At 41.1% G+C, this 13,739-nt stretch overlaps 2 protein-coding genes across 2 annotated transcripts in view; both read left to right on the plus strand.

The window, feature by feature from the left end:
- Positions 1-1,324: 1,324 nt before the first annotated feature.
- LOC132822654 (cadherin-like protein 26) lies at positions 1,325-11,918 on the plus strand. The gene is made up of 4 exons (XM_060835901.1): positions 1,325-1,330; positions 3,306-3,464; positions 9,171-9,315; positions 11,716-11,918. The coding sequence occupies exons 1-4, from the start codon at positions 1,325-1,327 to the stop codon at positions 11,916-11,918; spliced, it is 513 nt and encodes a 170-aa protein (XP_060691884.1).
- A 1,223-nt stretch (positions 11,919-13,141) lies between these two features.
- Positions 13,142-13,739, plus strand: part of LOC132822655 (cadherin-like protein 26) — a 64,368-nt gene continuing 63,770 nt past the window's right edge. Inside the window, exon 1 of the mRNA XM_060835902.1 lies at positions 13,142-13,171. Within this exon, the coding sequence (XP_060691885.1) occupies positions 13,142-13,171 (30 nt within the window). The remainder of the gene's footprint in view (positions 13,172-13,739) is intronic.

Raw genomic sequence — 13,739 nt, forward strand, 5'->3', positions numbered from 1 at the left:
AGACAGCTTTTTCCCATCTATGGCCCTTATAACTTTGTATTCCTCAATAAGGTGACCCTCAGCCTTTTGTGCTTGAAAGAAAACAACTCCAGTCTATTTAGTCTCTCTTCATTGCTGAATCACTCCAGCCCAGACAACATGTTGGTGAATCTTCTTTGCACCGTCTCTAGTACAATCATATCTTTCATATAGAACAGTGACCAGGACTGCTCATAGCATGCCAGCTGTGGCCTTACTAACATTATATACATCTCCATCATAATCTGCTTGCTCATGCACTCAATGTTTTAACTAATAAATACCTATTTAATCAACTTATTCATTAAACTTGTGTCTTCAAGGTTCTGTAGACATGTACACAGATGTTCCTTTCATCCTCTGCACTTCCAAGGGTTTTGCCAATCAACATGCACTCACTTGCCTTGTTAGTTCATCCAAATGCATTACCTCACATTTTTCAGGATTGAATTGCATTTCAGTCCATCTGACCGGTCCATCTATATCATCCTATAGTCTGAGGCTTTACTTCTTGCTTTTATCGTAGCATAACTTTCATGTCAACTGTGAACTTAATGAACATACCTCCTACATTCATATCTAGATTTTTAACATACAAAACAAACAGCAAGGGACCCAGAATCAAGCCCAATGGTTTGCCACTGTACATATCTTCCAGTTGTAAAAACATCCTTTGAGTATCATACTTTGCCTCCAGCCTCTTAGCCAATTTTGATTCCAATTTACCAAATTGTCCTGGATCTCATGGACTCTTAACTGGTGTGCCATGAAACTGGCTCAAGAAACTGTATGCTGAAACCTTCAGTACATGGTTTTTCCACAATGCCTTATCCCCCACTTGCCCTGTAAGTCTAGTAATTTTACAATATAACATTATTGATGAAGTTACTAATTTAACTTATGCATGCAGATGTTTTCAAGGGTGTCCTTCAGTTACAAAGAAATTGTAAGATTGAATATTAATCTTGTAGAACATGAGTGACAAAAATTTACCATTACAAAATTACTATGAGTACAATTTACCATTCAAGTATATTGATTTTTTTTACTCTAAGGAGGGTTTCTAACTGGTTACGTCTGAAGTAAAATTAACTCTTCAAAATGGAACCTGCCAAATCTATTGAGCTTTTGACATGGCGATCAATGTTAGTGTTAGATATTAAAATGCAAAATTGAAATTGAATTTTAGGATCTGAGCAGAGTAGGAGCAGAACGGCCAGTAGTGTTGCATCGTGAAAAGAGAAGATGGATTTCTGCAACTTTCAAACTTGTAGAAGAAGATACAGGGCCTTTCCCTAAAAAGGCAATGAAGGCAAGTATGACTATGTGAGGAAAATCAAAATCCTTGTCTTTACAGCTGTAATATAGATAATGAAAAGAACTGTCAGTTGGAATACTTTCAACATTATTTATCACTCTAAATTATGTACTTTGTCTCTGTGTGTTCACAGTTTTATGAGTGGGATTGATGTCTTAATTTTTTTAGCCTTATATCTAAGCAATGGTTCAATCAATGTCTGACAAATTAATTAGCATGATATTGGTAATTTAACTTTATTTAATCCTGGTTACTTTCTTGAAGGTAATGAATAAACTTACTATTATAACTGATGCCTGACTTCATTTCGTAATGCATCCAAATTACTCAATTTATATCTAGCACTACTTTGGTGTCTAGTTGTGTTGCATTAGTTCTGAAACATTTAAAGATCGTCTGTGTCCTTAGCTGGTTTGACCCTAGCTCTGCGCAGAGCATAAACAATGATGCAGATCAATAAGGCAGACTTGTCTGTTTGTGACTTTTATAAAAACATGGATAAATTCCATTGATCCCAAAATTATATACAGATGAAATACTGATCATAATTCCCCACACCTGCTAGAGAATTCCAAGTCAATATAACTGTCTATTAATTGCAAGTCTGGGCTGGATTTTACCACCACCTACTGGTGGGTTTGATAACTGAGAGGCTCATAAAATCTAGCGTGTGGTCATTCCATTGGCTATTCACCAATCCTTAGGCCTGTTAATGTTGTTAAAGGGTAATTAATAATCAATATTCCTGATGAAGGGCTCTGGCCCGAAACGTCGAATTTCCTGTTCCTTGGATGCTGCCTAACCTGCTGTGCTTTAACCAGCATCACATTTTCAGCAATTAATAATCAATGCAAAGCTTGGAATTTTTCACTATTCTGAAATTCTAGCGTATCTTTTATGTGGTTGGAAGTGCCTAAGGGAAGCCAAATCATGAAAATTATGTTTTAAAACTTGATTAACGATGGCAGATTTTCTTTGGAAGCATTTCAGTAACTATATGCAATGTCGTCTGTCTGACTGTGAGAATGATGCCAGAAACCCCCCCAGCTAATATGACTTAAATAAAACCTGAAAATGAGGTTGACCTAAGACACTCAGTAGATCCAGCAGCATCTGTAGCAACAAGAACAGAGTTAACATTTCATGTAGAGTAACTGTCAGAAATTCATGAAAAATATCTTTATACTTTATTAAGAAATTTCACAGACAATCATATACTGAAATAACTATTCAAACTTAATTGCATGTAGCAACCAAAATAAGGCCCCACAAGTAAGCAAGTTTAAGTCTCACAACCCAACTTGGCTTACCTGATTAATGGTGGAGTTAAATTACGATTCAAACTGATAGTGACTGTCTCTGGAAACATCCAGGGTTCGATCCTTGTGCACTGTGGTTCTCCAGACTTCTGCTGCTGCTGAAGAATCCTGAGATTGAATTCTTATAGGATTTTCTGGCTTATTGAGTTTGTGGTGTGGCATTATTTCAGACACTTCTGAAGTCACCAAGACTGTAGCTTGCTTTCGTATCGGAAATAAAAGCCTCTGCTCGCAGCCAAGCTTCTCTGTTCCTTGTTACAATCGGTATTAGCTGTCTGTTCAAAACACTCCTCTGGCCTGCAATTAAACTCTTAAATTCTTCTGCAGGCAATCATAATTGCCCATTTGTCACAAGGCAGTTAGTTATCAAGCAATGTTAAAACAGTTTGTTTATGTTGCTTCAACTCCTTTTTCCCAGGGATGGTTAATGGCTTTCAATTCCTTTATAATTCCTTGTCCCTTTCATCTGAAGAAACAATTTATTCCAGAAAGAGCTATTACTGATTATTTCAATCCATAAGGTTATTAAATGTCTGAAGTTTACAGTATTACATCAGTAAAGACAAAAAGTTTTGACATTATGTAGCAATGCTCAGGCTCAGTATAGAAAATGATAATTAGTAACAATTGTGGCTTATTTCACGTTGCAGGTTTCCAATGACCGGTCACAAAACCATACACTGTTGTTTACAATGAAGGGCCAGGGAGTGGATCTTGAACCTGAGAGAGGCTTGTTCTCAATTAATAGTGAAAGTGGACAAGTATACATCAATCACAAAGTTGATCGTGAAAAAACAAAGGAATTCACGGTAAAAACTATTGCCATTTGAGTTTCTGTAGCAACAGTATTACTGAGTGGCTCGATGTGTGCATATTGGATGCTTTATCGTACTTGTGTTTATTCTGAATTGGCCAACATAAAATGTGCAGGAGTAAGAAATCTATAAGGGTTACGTAAGAAATAGAACCATTTATGGATTTCTCAGTAAGAAAAATTGACATTGTACACACTTACACAGTGCTTTTGCAATTTTAGGATGTCCCAGAATGCTTCCCAGCCAAATAATTACTTTAGAGTTGTAGTTGCTGCTATAATGTAGGAAATACAGCAGCCAATTTGAGTTTTGCACATCCAAATCTGTCAAACAGCAATGTAATAAACAGCTAGATAATGTGATTGAGGTTGTGTTTGTTCTGGGATAAATCTTTCTGCAGTGAGAGATTTTTGTTTTTCTTCTGTTCTCTGCCTGAAGGCAGGTCAGACCACAGCACCAAGACCTCTAACATAGGTAGGTCAAGGTTGACCCTGAATCCACCTGGATTAGGAAACCTCATAGTGTTAGCACCAATCTACTCCACACCAGGTGTCTAGCCAATTGAAACAGCTAGGTTTCCCAAGGTGTCCAAGTTGTTGTGACAATGTGACTTTCAGTTGTAAAGCAGAAATATGAATAGTGCGCGGAGCGGACACGGAAGCTGGTGTATCGCAAGCTTACCTGGGTAAGTAGTTTGTTTTTTTCCCTATAAAGGCACACAGCTTCAAGGCCTCGGCCTCACTCTCTCAGCAGAGCAGGTAAGGGCTGTTTGGCAGTGGCTGCTTGAAGGCTCGGTGACGTTTGTTTAACGGTTTAAATTTGAATTTTTAAAAACAAAGCGCGGAGCGGACCCGGAAGCTTACCTGGGTAAGTTGTTTTCGTATGAAGGAGCGCAGGAAAAGAACCCGAGGCACTACAGAGGTAGTGCCTCCCACCCGCCCTCCTCCTCTCACCTAATAATAAGACCCGTTGTGGTAAGAAGGTAAGTGCTGCATTTTGCTTATTCTCGTGTTTAGACCTAGTTTTTTTTAAGGGTTACTTTTAGAGGGATGGAAGTGCAGGCAGTGCAATGTTCCTCTTGCAACATGTATGAGGTGAGGGATGCCATGGTCATCCCTGCTGATTACACTTGCAGGAAGTGCACCCATCTCCAGCTCCTTCAAGACCGTGTTAGGGAACTGGAGCTGGAGTTGGATGAACTTAGGATCATTCGGGAGGCAGAGGTGGTCATAGATCGGAGCTTTAGGGAAGTAGTAACTCCAAAGATTGTAGACAGATGGGTGACAGTGAGGGGGAGTGGGAGGAAGCAGCCAGTGTAGAGACCCCCTGCGGCCGTTCCCCTCAAGAACAAGTATACCGTTTTGGATACTTGTGGGGGCGACAACTTACCAGAGGTAAGTAATGGGGTTCAGGCCTCTGGCACGGAGCCTGTCCCCCTTGCTCAGAAGGGAAGGGTGGAGAAGAGCAGAGCAATAGTTATTGGAGACTCGTTAGTTCGGGGCACAGATAGGTGGTTTTGTGGGGGCGAGAGAGACTCACGTTTGGTATGTTGCCTCCCAGGTGCAAGGGCACGTGATATCTCTGATCGTGTTTTCCGGGTCCTTAAGGGGAGGGGGAGCAGCCCGAAGTCGTGGTCCACATTGGCACCAACGACATAGGTAGGAAGAGGGATGAGGATGTTAGGCAGGCTTTCAGGGAGCTAGGTTGGAAGCTCAGAGTTAAAACGAACAGAGTTGTTGTCTCTGGTTTGTTACCCGTGCCACGTGATAGAGAGCCGAGGAATAGGGAGAGGGAGCAGTTAAATGCGTGGCTACAGGGATGGTGCAGGAGGGAGGGATTCCAGTTTCTGGATAATTGGGGTTCTTTCTGGGGAAGGTGGGACATCTATAAACATGATGGTCTACACCTGAACCTGAGGGGCACCAGTATCCTTGGGGGGAGGTTTGCTAGTGCTCTTTCGGGGGGTTTAAACTAACTCTGCAGGGGCATGGGAACCTAGACTGTAGTTTTAGGGTGCAGGACCTGGAGTGTAGGGAGGTTAGGAACCAGGCATCAATCTCGAAGGAGGGTGCCTGTAAACAGGAAGGTGGCTTGAAGTGTGTATACTTCAATGCGAGAAGTATACGAAATAAGGTAGGTGAACTTGCAGCGTGGGTTGGTACTTGGGATTTCGATGTTGTGGCTATTACGGAGACATGGGTAGAACAGGGACAAGATTGGTTGTTGCAGGTTCCAGGGTTTAAATGTTTTAGTAGGGTCAGAGGTGGGGGTAAAAGAGGGGGAGGTGTGGCATTGCTTGTCAAAGATAGTATTACAGCAGTGGAAAGGACGATGGATGAAGACTCGCCATCTTGAGGTAGTTTAGGCTGAGCTTAGAAATAGGAAAGGTGAGGTCACCCTGTTAGGAATTTTCTACAGGCCTCCTAATAGTCCTAGAGATGTAGAAGAAAGGATTGCAAGGATGACTCGGGAGAAGAGTGAAAGTAATAGGGTGGTTGTTATGGGGGCTTTAACTTTCCAGATATTGACTGGGAAAGCTATAGCTCGAGTACATTAGATGGGTTGGTGTTTGTCCAATGTGTGCAGGAGGGTTTCCTGACACAATATGTAGACAGGCCAACAAGAGGTGAGGCCATACTGGATTTGGTTCTGGGTAACGAACCAGGCCATGTGTTAGAATTGGAGGTAGGTGAGCACTTTGGGGACAGTGACCACAATTCGGTGACTTTTACTCTAGTGATGGAGAGGGATAAGTGTGCACTACAGGGCAAGAGTTATAGCTGGGGGCAGGGAAATTATGATGCGGTGAGGCATGACTTAGGATGCGTGGCTTGGAAAAGTAGGCTTCAAGGGAATGGTGCAATCAATATGTGGAGCTTGTTCAAGTAACAACTACTGAGTGTCCTTGATAAGTATGTACCTGTCAGGCAGGGAGGAAAGGGTCGTGCGAGGGAGCTGTGGTTTAATAAGGAATTGGAATCCCTTGTTAAAGGGAAGAGGGCGGCCTATGTAAAGATGAGGCGTGAACGTTCAATTGGGGCGATTGAGAGTTATAAGGTAGCCAGGAAGGATCTAAAGAGAGAGCTAAGAGCAGCAAGGAGGGACATGAAAAGTCCTTGGATGAGAGGATTAGGGAAAACCCAAAGGCTTTCTATACGTATGTCAAGAATAAAAGGATGACTAGGGTAGGAATAGGTCCCGTCAAGGATAGTAGTGGGAAGTTGTGTGTGGAGGCTGAAGAAATTGGGGAGACACTGAATGAATACTTTTCGTCAGTATTCACTCAGGAACAGGACATTGTGGCCGATGTGAATATTGAGTCACAATTAATTAGAATGGATGGCTTTGAGATATGTAGGGAAGAGGTGTTGGAAATTCTGGAAAGGGTGAATGTAGATAAGTCCCCTGGGCCTCATAGCATTTATCCTAGGATTCTATGGGAGGCAAGGGAGGAGATTGCAGAGCCATTGGCCTTGATTTTTATGTCCTCGTTGTCCACGGGAATAGTGCCAGAAGATTGGAGGATAGCAAATGTGGTTCCCTTGTTCAAGAAGGGGAGTAGGGATAACCCTAGTAACTATAGGCCGGTGAGTCTTACCTCTGTTGTGGGCAACGTCTTAGAGAGAATTGTAAGGGATAGGACTTATGAACATCTCGATAGGAATAATGTGATCAAGGATAGTCAGCATGGTTTTGTGAAGGGCAGGTCGTGCCTCACAAACCTTATTGAATTCTTTGAGAAGGTGACTAAGGAGGTGGACGAGGGGAAAGTGGTAGATGTGGTGTATATGGATTTTAGTAAGGCGTTTGATAAGGTTCCCCATGGTAGGCTGCTGCAAAAAATACGGAGGTATGGCATTGAGGGTGAGTTGGAGGTTTGGATTAGGAATTGGCTGGCTGCAAGAAGACAGAGGGTAGTAGTTGATGGTAAAGGTTCATCTTGGAATGCAGTTACCAGCGGTGTTCTGCAAGTATCTGTTTTGGGACCATTGCTGTTTGTCATTTTTATAAATGACCTGGAGGAGGGTCTAGAAGGCTGGGTGAGCAAGTTTGCGGATGATACGAAAGTTGTTGACAGTGAGGAAGAATGTGGCAGATTACAGCGGGATATAGATAAGCTGCAGAGCTGGGCAGAAAGGTGGCAAATGGAGTTCAATGTCGCTAAGTGTGAAGTGATTCACTTTGGTAAGAGTAACAAGAAGATGGAGTACTGGGCTAATGGTCGGATACTTGGTAGTGTGGATGAGCAGAGTGATCTTGTTGTCCATGTACACAGATCTCTGAAAGTTGCCACCCAGGTAAATAGTGCTGTGAAGAAGGCATATGGTGTACTGGCTTTTATTGGTAGAGGAATTGAGTTCCGGAGTCCTGAGGTCGTGTTGCAGTTATACAAGACTCTGGTGCAGCTGCATCTGGAGTATTGTGTGCAGTTTTGGTCGCCATACTATCAGAAGGATGTGCAGGCACTGGAACGGGTGCAGAGGAGGTTTACCAGGATGTTGCTTGGTATGGCAGGAAGATCGTATGAGGAAAGGCTGAGGCACTTGGAGCTGTTTTCATTGGAGAAAAGAAGGTTTAGGGGTGACTTGATAGAGGTGTACAAGATGATTAGGGGTTTAGATAGGGTTGACTATGAGAACCTTTTTCCTTGTATGGAGTCAGATATTACAAGGGGGCATGGCTTTAAATTAAGGGGTGGTAGATATAGGACAGACGTTAGGGGTAGATTTTTTAGTCAGCGAGTCGTGAGTTCATGGAATGCCCTGCCAGTAGCAGTGGTGGACTCTTCCTCTTTATGGGCATTTAAACAGGCATTGGATAGGCATATGGAGGAAAGTGGGCTAGTGGAGGTTAGGTGGGCTTGGATCGGCGCAACATCGAGAGTCGAAGGGCCTGTACTGCGCTGTATTTTTCTATGTTCTATGCTCTATTTTTATTTTCCATTATATAGCTGGCCAGGAATCTCTCCCATTCTTGTGAACTGCCATTGGCATTCATCAGAAGAAATTACAATTAGATACTTAATTTGTTTGCCACATTAAGAACTTCTAGGAGAAAGTGAGGACTGCATATGCTGGAGACCAGTGCTGAAAATGTGTTGCTGGAAAAACGCAGCAGGTCAGGCAGCATCCAAGGAGCAGGATGCAACTTTCTTTGCCATCACGTCCTGGAATGGAACATGAAATCAGAGTTCTGGCCCAACGTCCCTGTCCATTGGACTACAGACCTCCTAGTATGAGATCATTTAAACCCATCTGAGAATTCAGCTAGCCTTATTAAACACCTCATCCAAAAGGCAACACATTGTAACAATACTGTATATTCTAATAGTCCTTTATTACTGGCCTAGATGATGTACTCTTGGATTGAAGTGGAATTTGAATCCACAGCATATCTGATTCAATGATAAGGATGTCAATGCAGAACTAAGGCTGGCATTTTGTGTATAAAATGCCTAAGCATAAAAGCTGGAGAATAGATGTACTGACTGCATTAACAGTGTATTTTAAAATAATTTCATGACAACTAAATCAAACATTAAATATCTGGCCGAGAAATTTGCTGGTTTCTGACTTTGGCGTCAATTTTTTGTCTTTTTTAAAACCTAAGCCATAGATATGATCAATACCTTACTGTTTTAATTGTACAGTTCTAACTTTTGAATAATAATTGATTCTATCAATTATTTTCCATATTCAGTTTCAAGTCGATGCTCTGGAGAAAGACACTCTGCAATACCTAGATGAACACATGCTATATAAAATTTTAGTGATTGATATTAATGACAATCCTCCTGAATTCACAGAATTAAAACCTGTTAATGTTTTGGAAAATATAGCTCCAGGTATGATTTTATTCTAAAGTGGATAATTGTTTTTATGTTTTTCCCCATTTACTCAGAAAATAAATGGGTCGGCAAACATGTCTTTATTTATAATTAGCTTGCAATAAATTGAGCAAGGATGGGGTTCAGATGCATAATTATTTGAAATTTGCATCACAGGTAGCAGGGTGGTAAAAAGGGCATTTAGCATGCTTATCTTTATTGCTCAGTCCTTTTGAGTACAACAGTTGGGATGTCATGTTGAGTTTGTACAGACATCGATGAGGCTGCTTCTGGAGCACTGTGTCCATTTCTGGTCACCCAGTTATAGGAATGATATTATTAAGCTAGAGAGGATTCAGGAGAGATTTAACCAGGATTTTGGTGGGTATGCAAGGTTTGAGTTATAAAGAAAGGCTGGATAGGTTGGAACTTTTTCACTAGAGCATAGGAAGTTGTCCTAAAGGAGGTTTATAAAATCATCAGGGGTACAGATAGGGTTAATGGTAGGGTGCCTTTTCCCTAGGATGGGGGATTTTAAGACTACTGGGCATATTTTTAAGGTGAAGGGATAGAAATTTAAAAAAGACATGGGGGCAATTGTTTTACACAGAGGGTGATTTGCATGTGGAATACTTTCCTGAGGAAGTGGTGGATGTGGGCGCAGTTACAATGTTTAAAAGACATTTAGACAAGTGCATGAATAGGAAATGTTTGGAGGGATATAGGGCTGGAGTAGGCAGATGGGACTACTTTAGTTTAGGATTATGTTCAGCATGGACTGGTTGGATCGAAGGGTCTGTGTCCATGCTGTATGACTCTATGATAGAGGTATCCTTTACTAAAGGACATTAAGCTTCTTTACCCTATCTGGCCTACATGTGACCCCAGATCCATACCAATGTGTTTGACACATAACTATCCTCTGAAGTGGCCTATCAAGCCATTCAGTTCAAGGGCAATGGCGAATGGGCAACAAATCAAAGAAAGAGAAAAGGTTGAGGGATGACCTAATAGAGATGTTTATCATTATGAAAGGTTTTGATTGAGAGGATGCAGATTGAGAATGGGTTGGATTTAATGAGGTGCTGGAGTACTTGGTCTCTCTTAAAAAAGTCAAAGACAGCTCATCCCTGCTCTGGGACCTAAACCTGAAGCCATTTTATGTTTAGAGGAGCTTTAATCAATTTAATGCAAATTTTCTGCCTCCATCTGGCAGATAGTCCCACCACTGAGAGTTAATCAAAGAGCTAGGAGCTCTCCAGCCCTAGCTGCATGAGAGTGGTGACCTCTGTTGGTACTCCAGCAATCTCAAGTGCTAAGGAGTCAGAGATTTCAATGAAAAAAAAACATTTATATTGTACATTATTGCACCTTTTAGAATAGTCATGAGTAGTTCAGATCCAGAAAATTGTTTAGTGACCTTTAGTCTTTTTATGCAAACATTGTAGCCAATTAGCACATTAACTTTGAAATATCGATTCTCCAGCTCCTCGGTTGCTGCCTGACCGGCTGTGCTTTTCCAGCACCACACTCTTTAACATTAACTTACATGACAGACCAACGCAATTTCCTAATTTCTTTGAACAGGCAGATAGGGCGTAAGCACCAATGCAGCACTGCTTCAAAACCTCCCTGCTGATTTAATTTTGGATTGGGCACTCAGGTCTCAATATGTAACTTCAAACAATAACTCATTCAACTTAACACATTGAATTAAAGTGACACCTTTATATGGGTTTGCTTCTGCCTACTCCTGCCCTATATCCCTCCAAATATTTCCTATTCATGTAATTATCTAAATGTCTTTTAAACATTGTAACCTGTTCACATCCACCCCCTTCTCAGGAAGGTCATTCCACATGCAAACCACCTACTGTGTAAAACATTTGCCCCTCATGTCTTTTTTAAATTTCTCTCCCCTCACCTTAAAAATATGCTCAGTAGTCTTGAAATACCCCATCTTAGAGAAAAGGCACCCTACAAAGAACCCTATCTGTACCCCTGATGATTTTATAAACCTCCTTTAGGTCAACCTCCTGTGCTCTAGTGAAAAAAGTCCTAGCCTATCCAGCCTTTCTTTATAATTCAAACCTTTCATCCCCACCAACATCTTGAGCATACAATGATCACAGCAATTAATTACACGCTAAAAGTAACACGTGTGCAAGAAATCTGAGACAAAAGCAAAAATTGCCAAATATGCAACAATATTCAACATCTGAAAGACAGAGTTGAATTTTTCAGGAGCAACCCAGCAGGAGGAGACAGTCAACCTTGCATCTTCGCTGCCGAATGTTGGTTAAGCTTTTCCAACATCTTCCATTTTAACCAGTATATCTCTTCTTGCCATGTGATTAGGACAGTAATTATTTCTAGGTTAAATCTTAATTTACTCATATTCCATATTCTATGCTTTAGGAGAAGAAATCTTGAAAGTTGAAGCAAAAGATCCTGATGATGAAAAGCTTGGGAATGGACAGGTTTCGTATTCAATTGTTTCTCAAAGTCCTGCAATCCCATCAAATGTATTTAATATTAATTCAAAAACTGGATCCATCTTTCTTGAAAAATGTCTGGACTACGAGGTATATATTATGTATGAATCAAAGAACATTATGTAGGAAATTGTTACCTTTCTGAATCACGAAAGCATTCAAATTGTAAAAAAAAACATGGGCTGCACAGTGGCTCAGTGGTTAACACTGTTGCTTCATGCTACCAGGGACCTGGGTTCAATTCCAGCCTTGATTGTTTGGAGTTTGCACATTCTCCCTATGTCTGTGTGGGTCTATGAATGTTCTGGTTTCCTCCCCCAATCCAAAGATGTGCTGGTTCGGTGAATTGGCTATGCTAAATTGTTCATCGTATTAGGTGCATTAGTCAGAGGGAAGTGGGTTAGTCTCCAGAGGGTCGGTTTGGGCTGAAGGGCCTGTTTCCATATTGTAGAGAATCTACTCTAACTTTAATATAAGAAATTGCATGTTAATTAGAAGTTATACTTTTACAGTAATCTCAACAGGTCAGCCATGATTTCAATTGAGTAATGTAACAGGATCAAATGGTAAAATGCTTATATGTTCTTTATGCTTGATAAAAGAGTTTATAAATGCCAATGTTAATGATCTAAATATTTGGTAGGATTTAATGTCCCCTCCTGGAGCACATTGGCAGTTGAGGCACTGACATAAAATCTGATGCCACGATGAAGTGCCATTTGACTTGCAGCAGGGCAGGTGTCAGGTGACCTAACTCCTAAGGAACAATTAAGGGGCTTCTCCAACAGTCATCCATGCTAAATAGCAAGCTACCCATATTGCGACTTAGCTGAGGAGGTGAGAAGGAAACATTCCTGTTTGTCCCGAATGTGCTTAGATAATGCCATTCTCAATCTATTTCCTTTCTCTGCATACTTTATTAATTTCATCCCTTTTCCTCCATCAATCACTCCACTTCTTTTGTACTGAACAGAGCTCCTTCCACGTCTCACTGAGGCCCCGCATCTAGATTACCTCCGAACTGTCATTTAACAATTACCATATGTATTCTGCTGATACTGGAGACAGAAGGTATTCATGGTCCTGGATACATAAATTGCTTGGAATCTTCAAATCCCCAGACTCTGAAAGATCATAAATAAATCAACACCAATGTACCAAGGGTCTCTTTGTCTGATTACCGAAGTCCATTCGTCAGGTTGGCCCAAAAGAGAAAAGCTGAAAACTGGGACATCTGAACAATTTTTAGAAAATTGTCAGTATACTGGGGCTTTTAACAACATTTTGGAACTTCAGGTTGTAAGTTTGCTTACTGAGCTGGAAAGTTTGTTTTCAGATGTTTCGTCGTCATGCTGGATTACATCATCAGTGAGCCTCCGGTGAAGCGCTGGTGTTGTGCCTTGGTCTCTTAAGGTGGGTGATATCATTTCCAGTTCTTTTTCTCAGATGTTGGTAAATGGGGTCCAAATTGATGAATTTATGGATGGAATTCCAGTTTGAATTCCCGTGTGTGTCCCTGTTTGGCCTGTGATAGGATGGATGTGTTGTCCCTGTCGAAGTGGTGTCCTTGTTCATTTGTGTGTAAGGATACTAGTGATAGTGGTTCATGTATTTTGGTGGCTAGTTTTCTGCCTGTCCGTCTGATGTAGTATTTGTTACAGTCCTTGCTCAGTATTTTGTAAATGACATTCATTTTGCTGGTTGTTTGTATTGCATCCTTTAGGTTAATCAGCTCTGTTTAAATGTGTTGGTAGGTTTGTGGGCTATCATGATGCCAAGGGGTCAGAGCTGTCTGGTAGTAATTTCAAAGATGTTTTTGACATATAGTAATGTGGCTAGAGTTTCTGGGGGTGTTGTGTATGCTTGTGGGTTTGTCGTTTAGGAATTGGTGGACTGGGTTTATTGGGTACCTATTCTTCTTGAATATGCTGTATAAGTATTTTTCTT

Source organism: Hemiscyllium ocellatum, chromosome 15 (genome assembly GCF_020745735.1).
Source record: "Hemiscyllium ocellatum isolate sHemOce1 chromosome 15, sHemOce1.pat.X.cur, whole genome shotgun sequence".
Lineage (NCBI taxonomy): Eukaryota > Metazoa > Chordata > Chondrichthyes > Orectolobiformes > Hemiscylliidae > Hemiscyllium > Hemiscyllium ocellatum.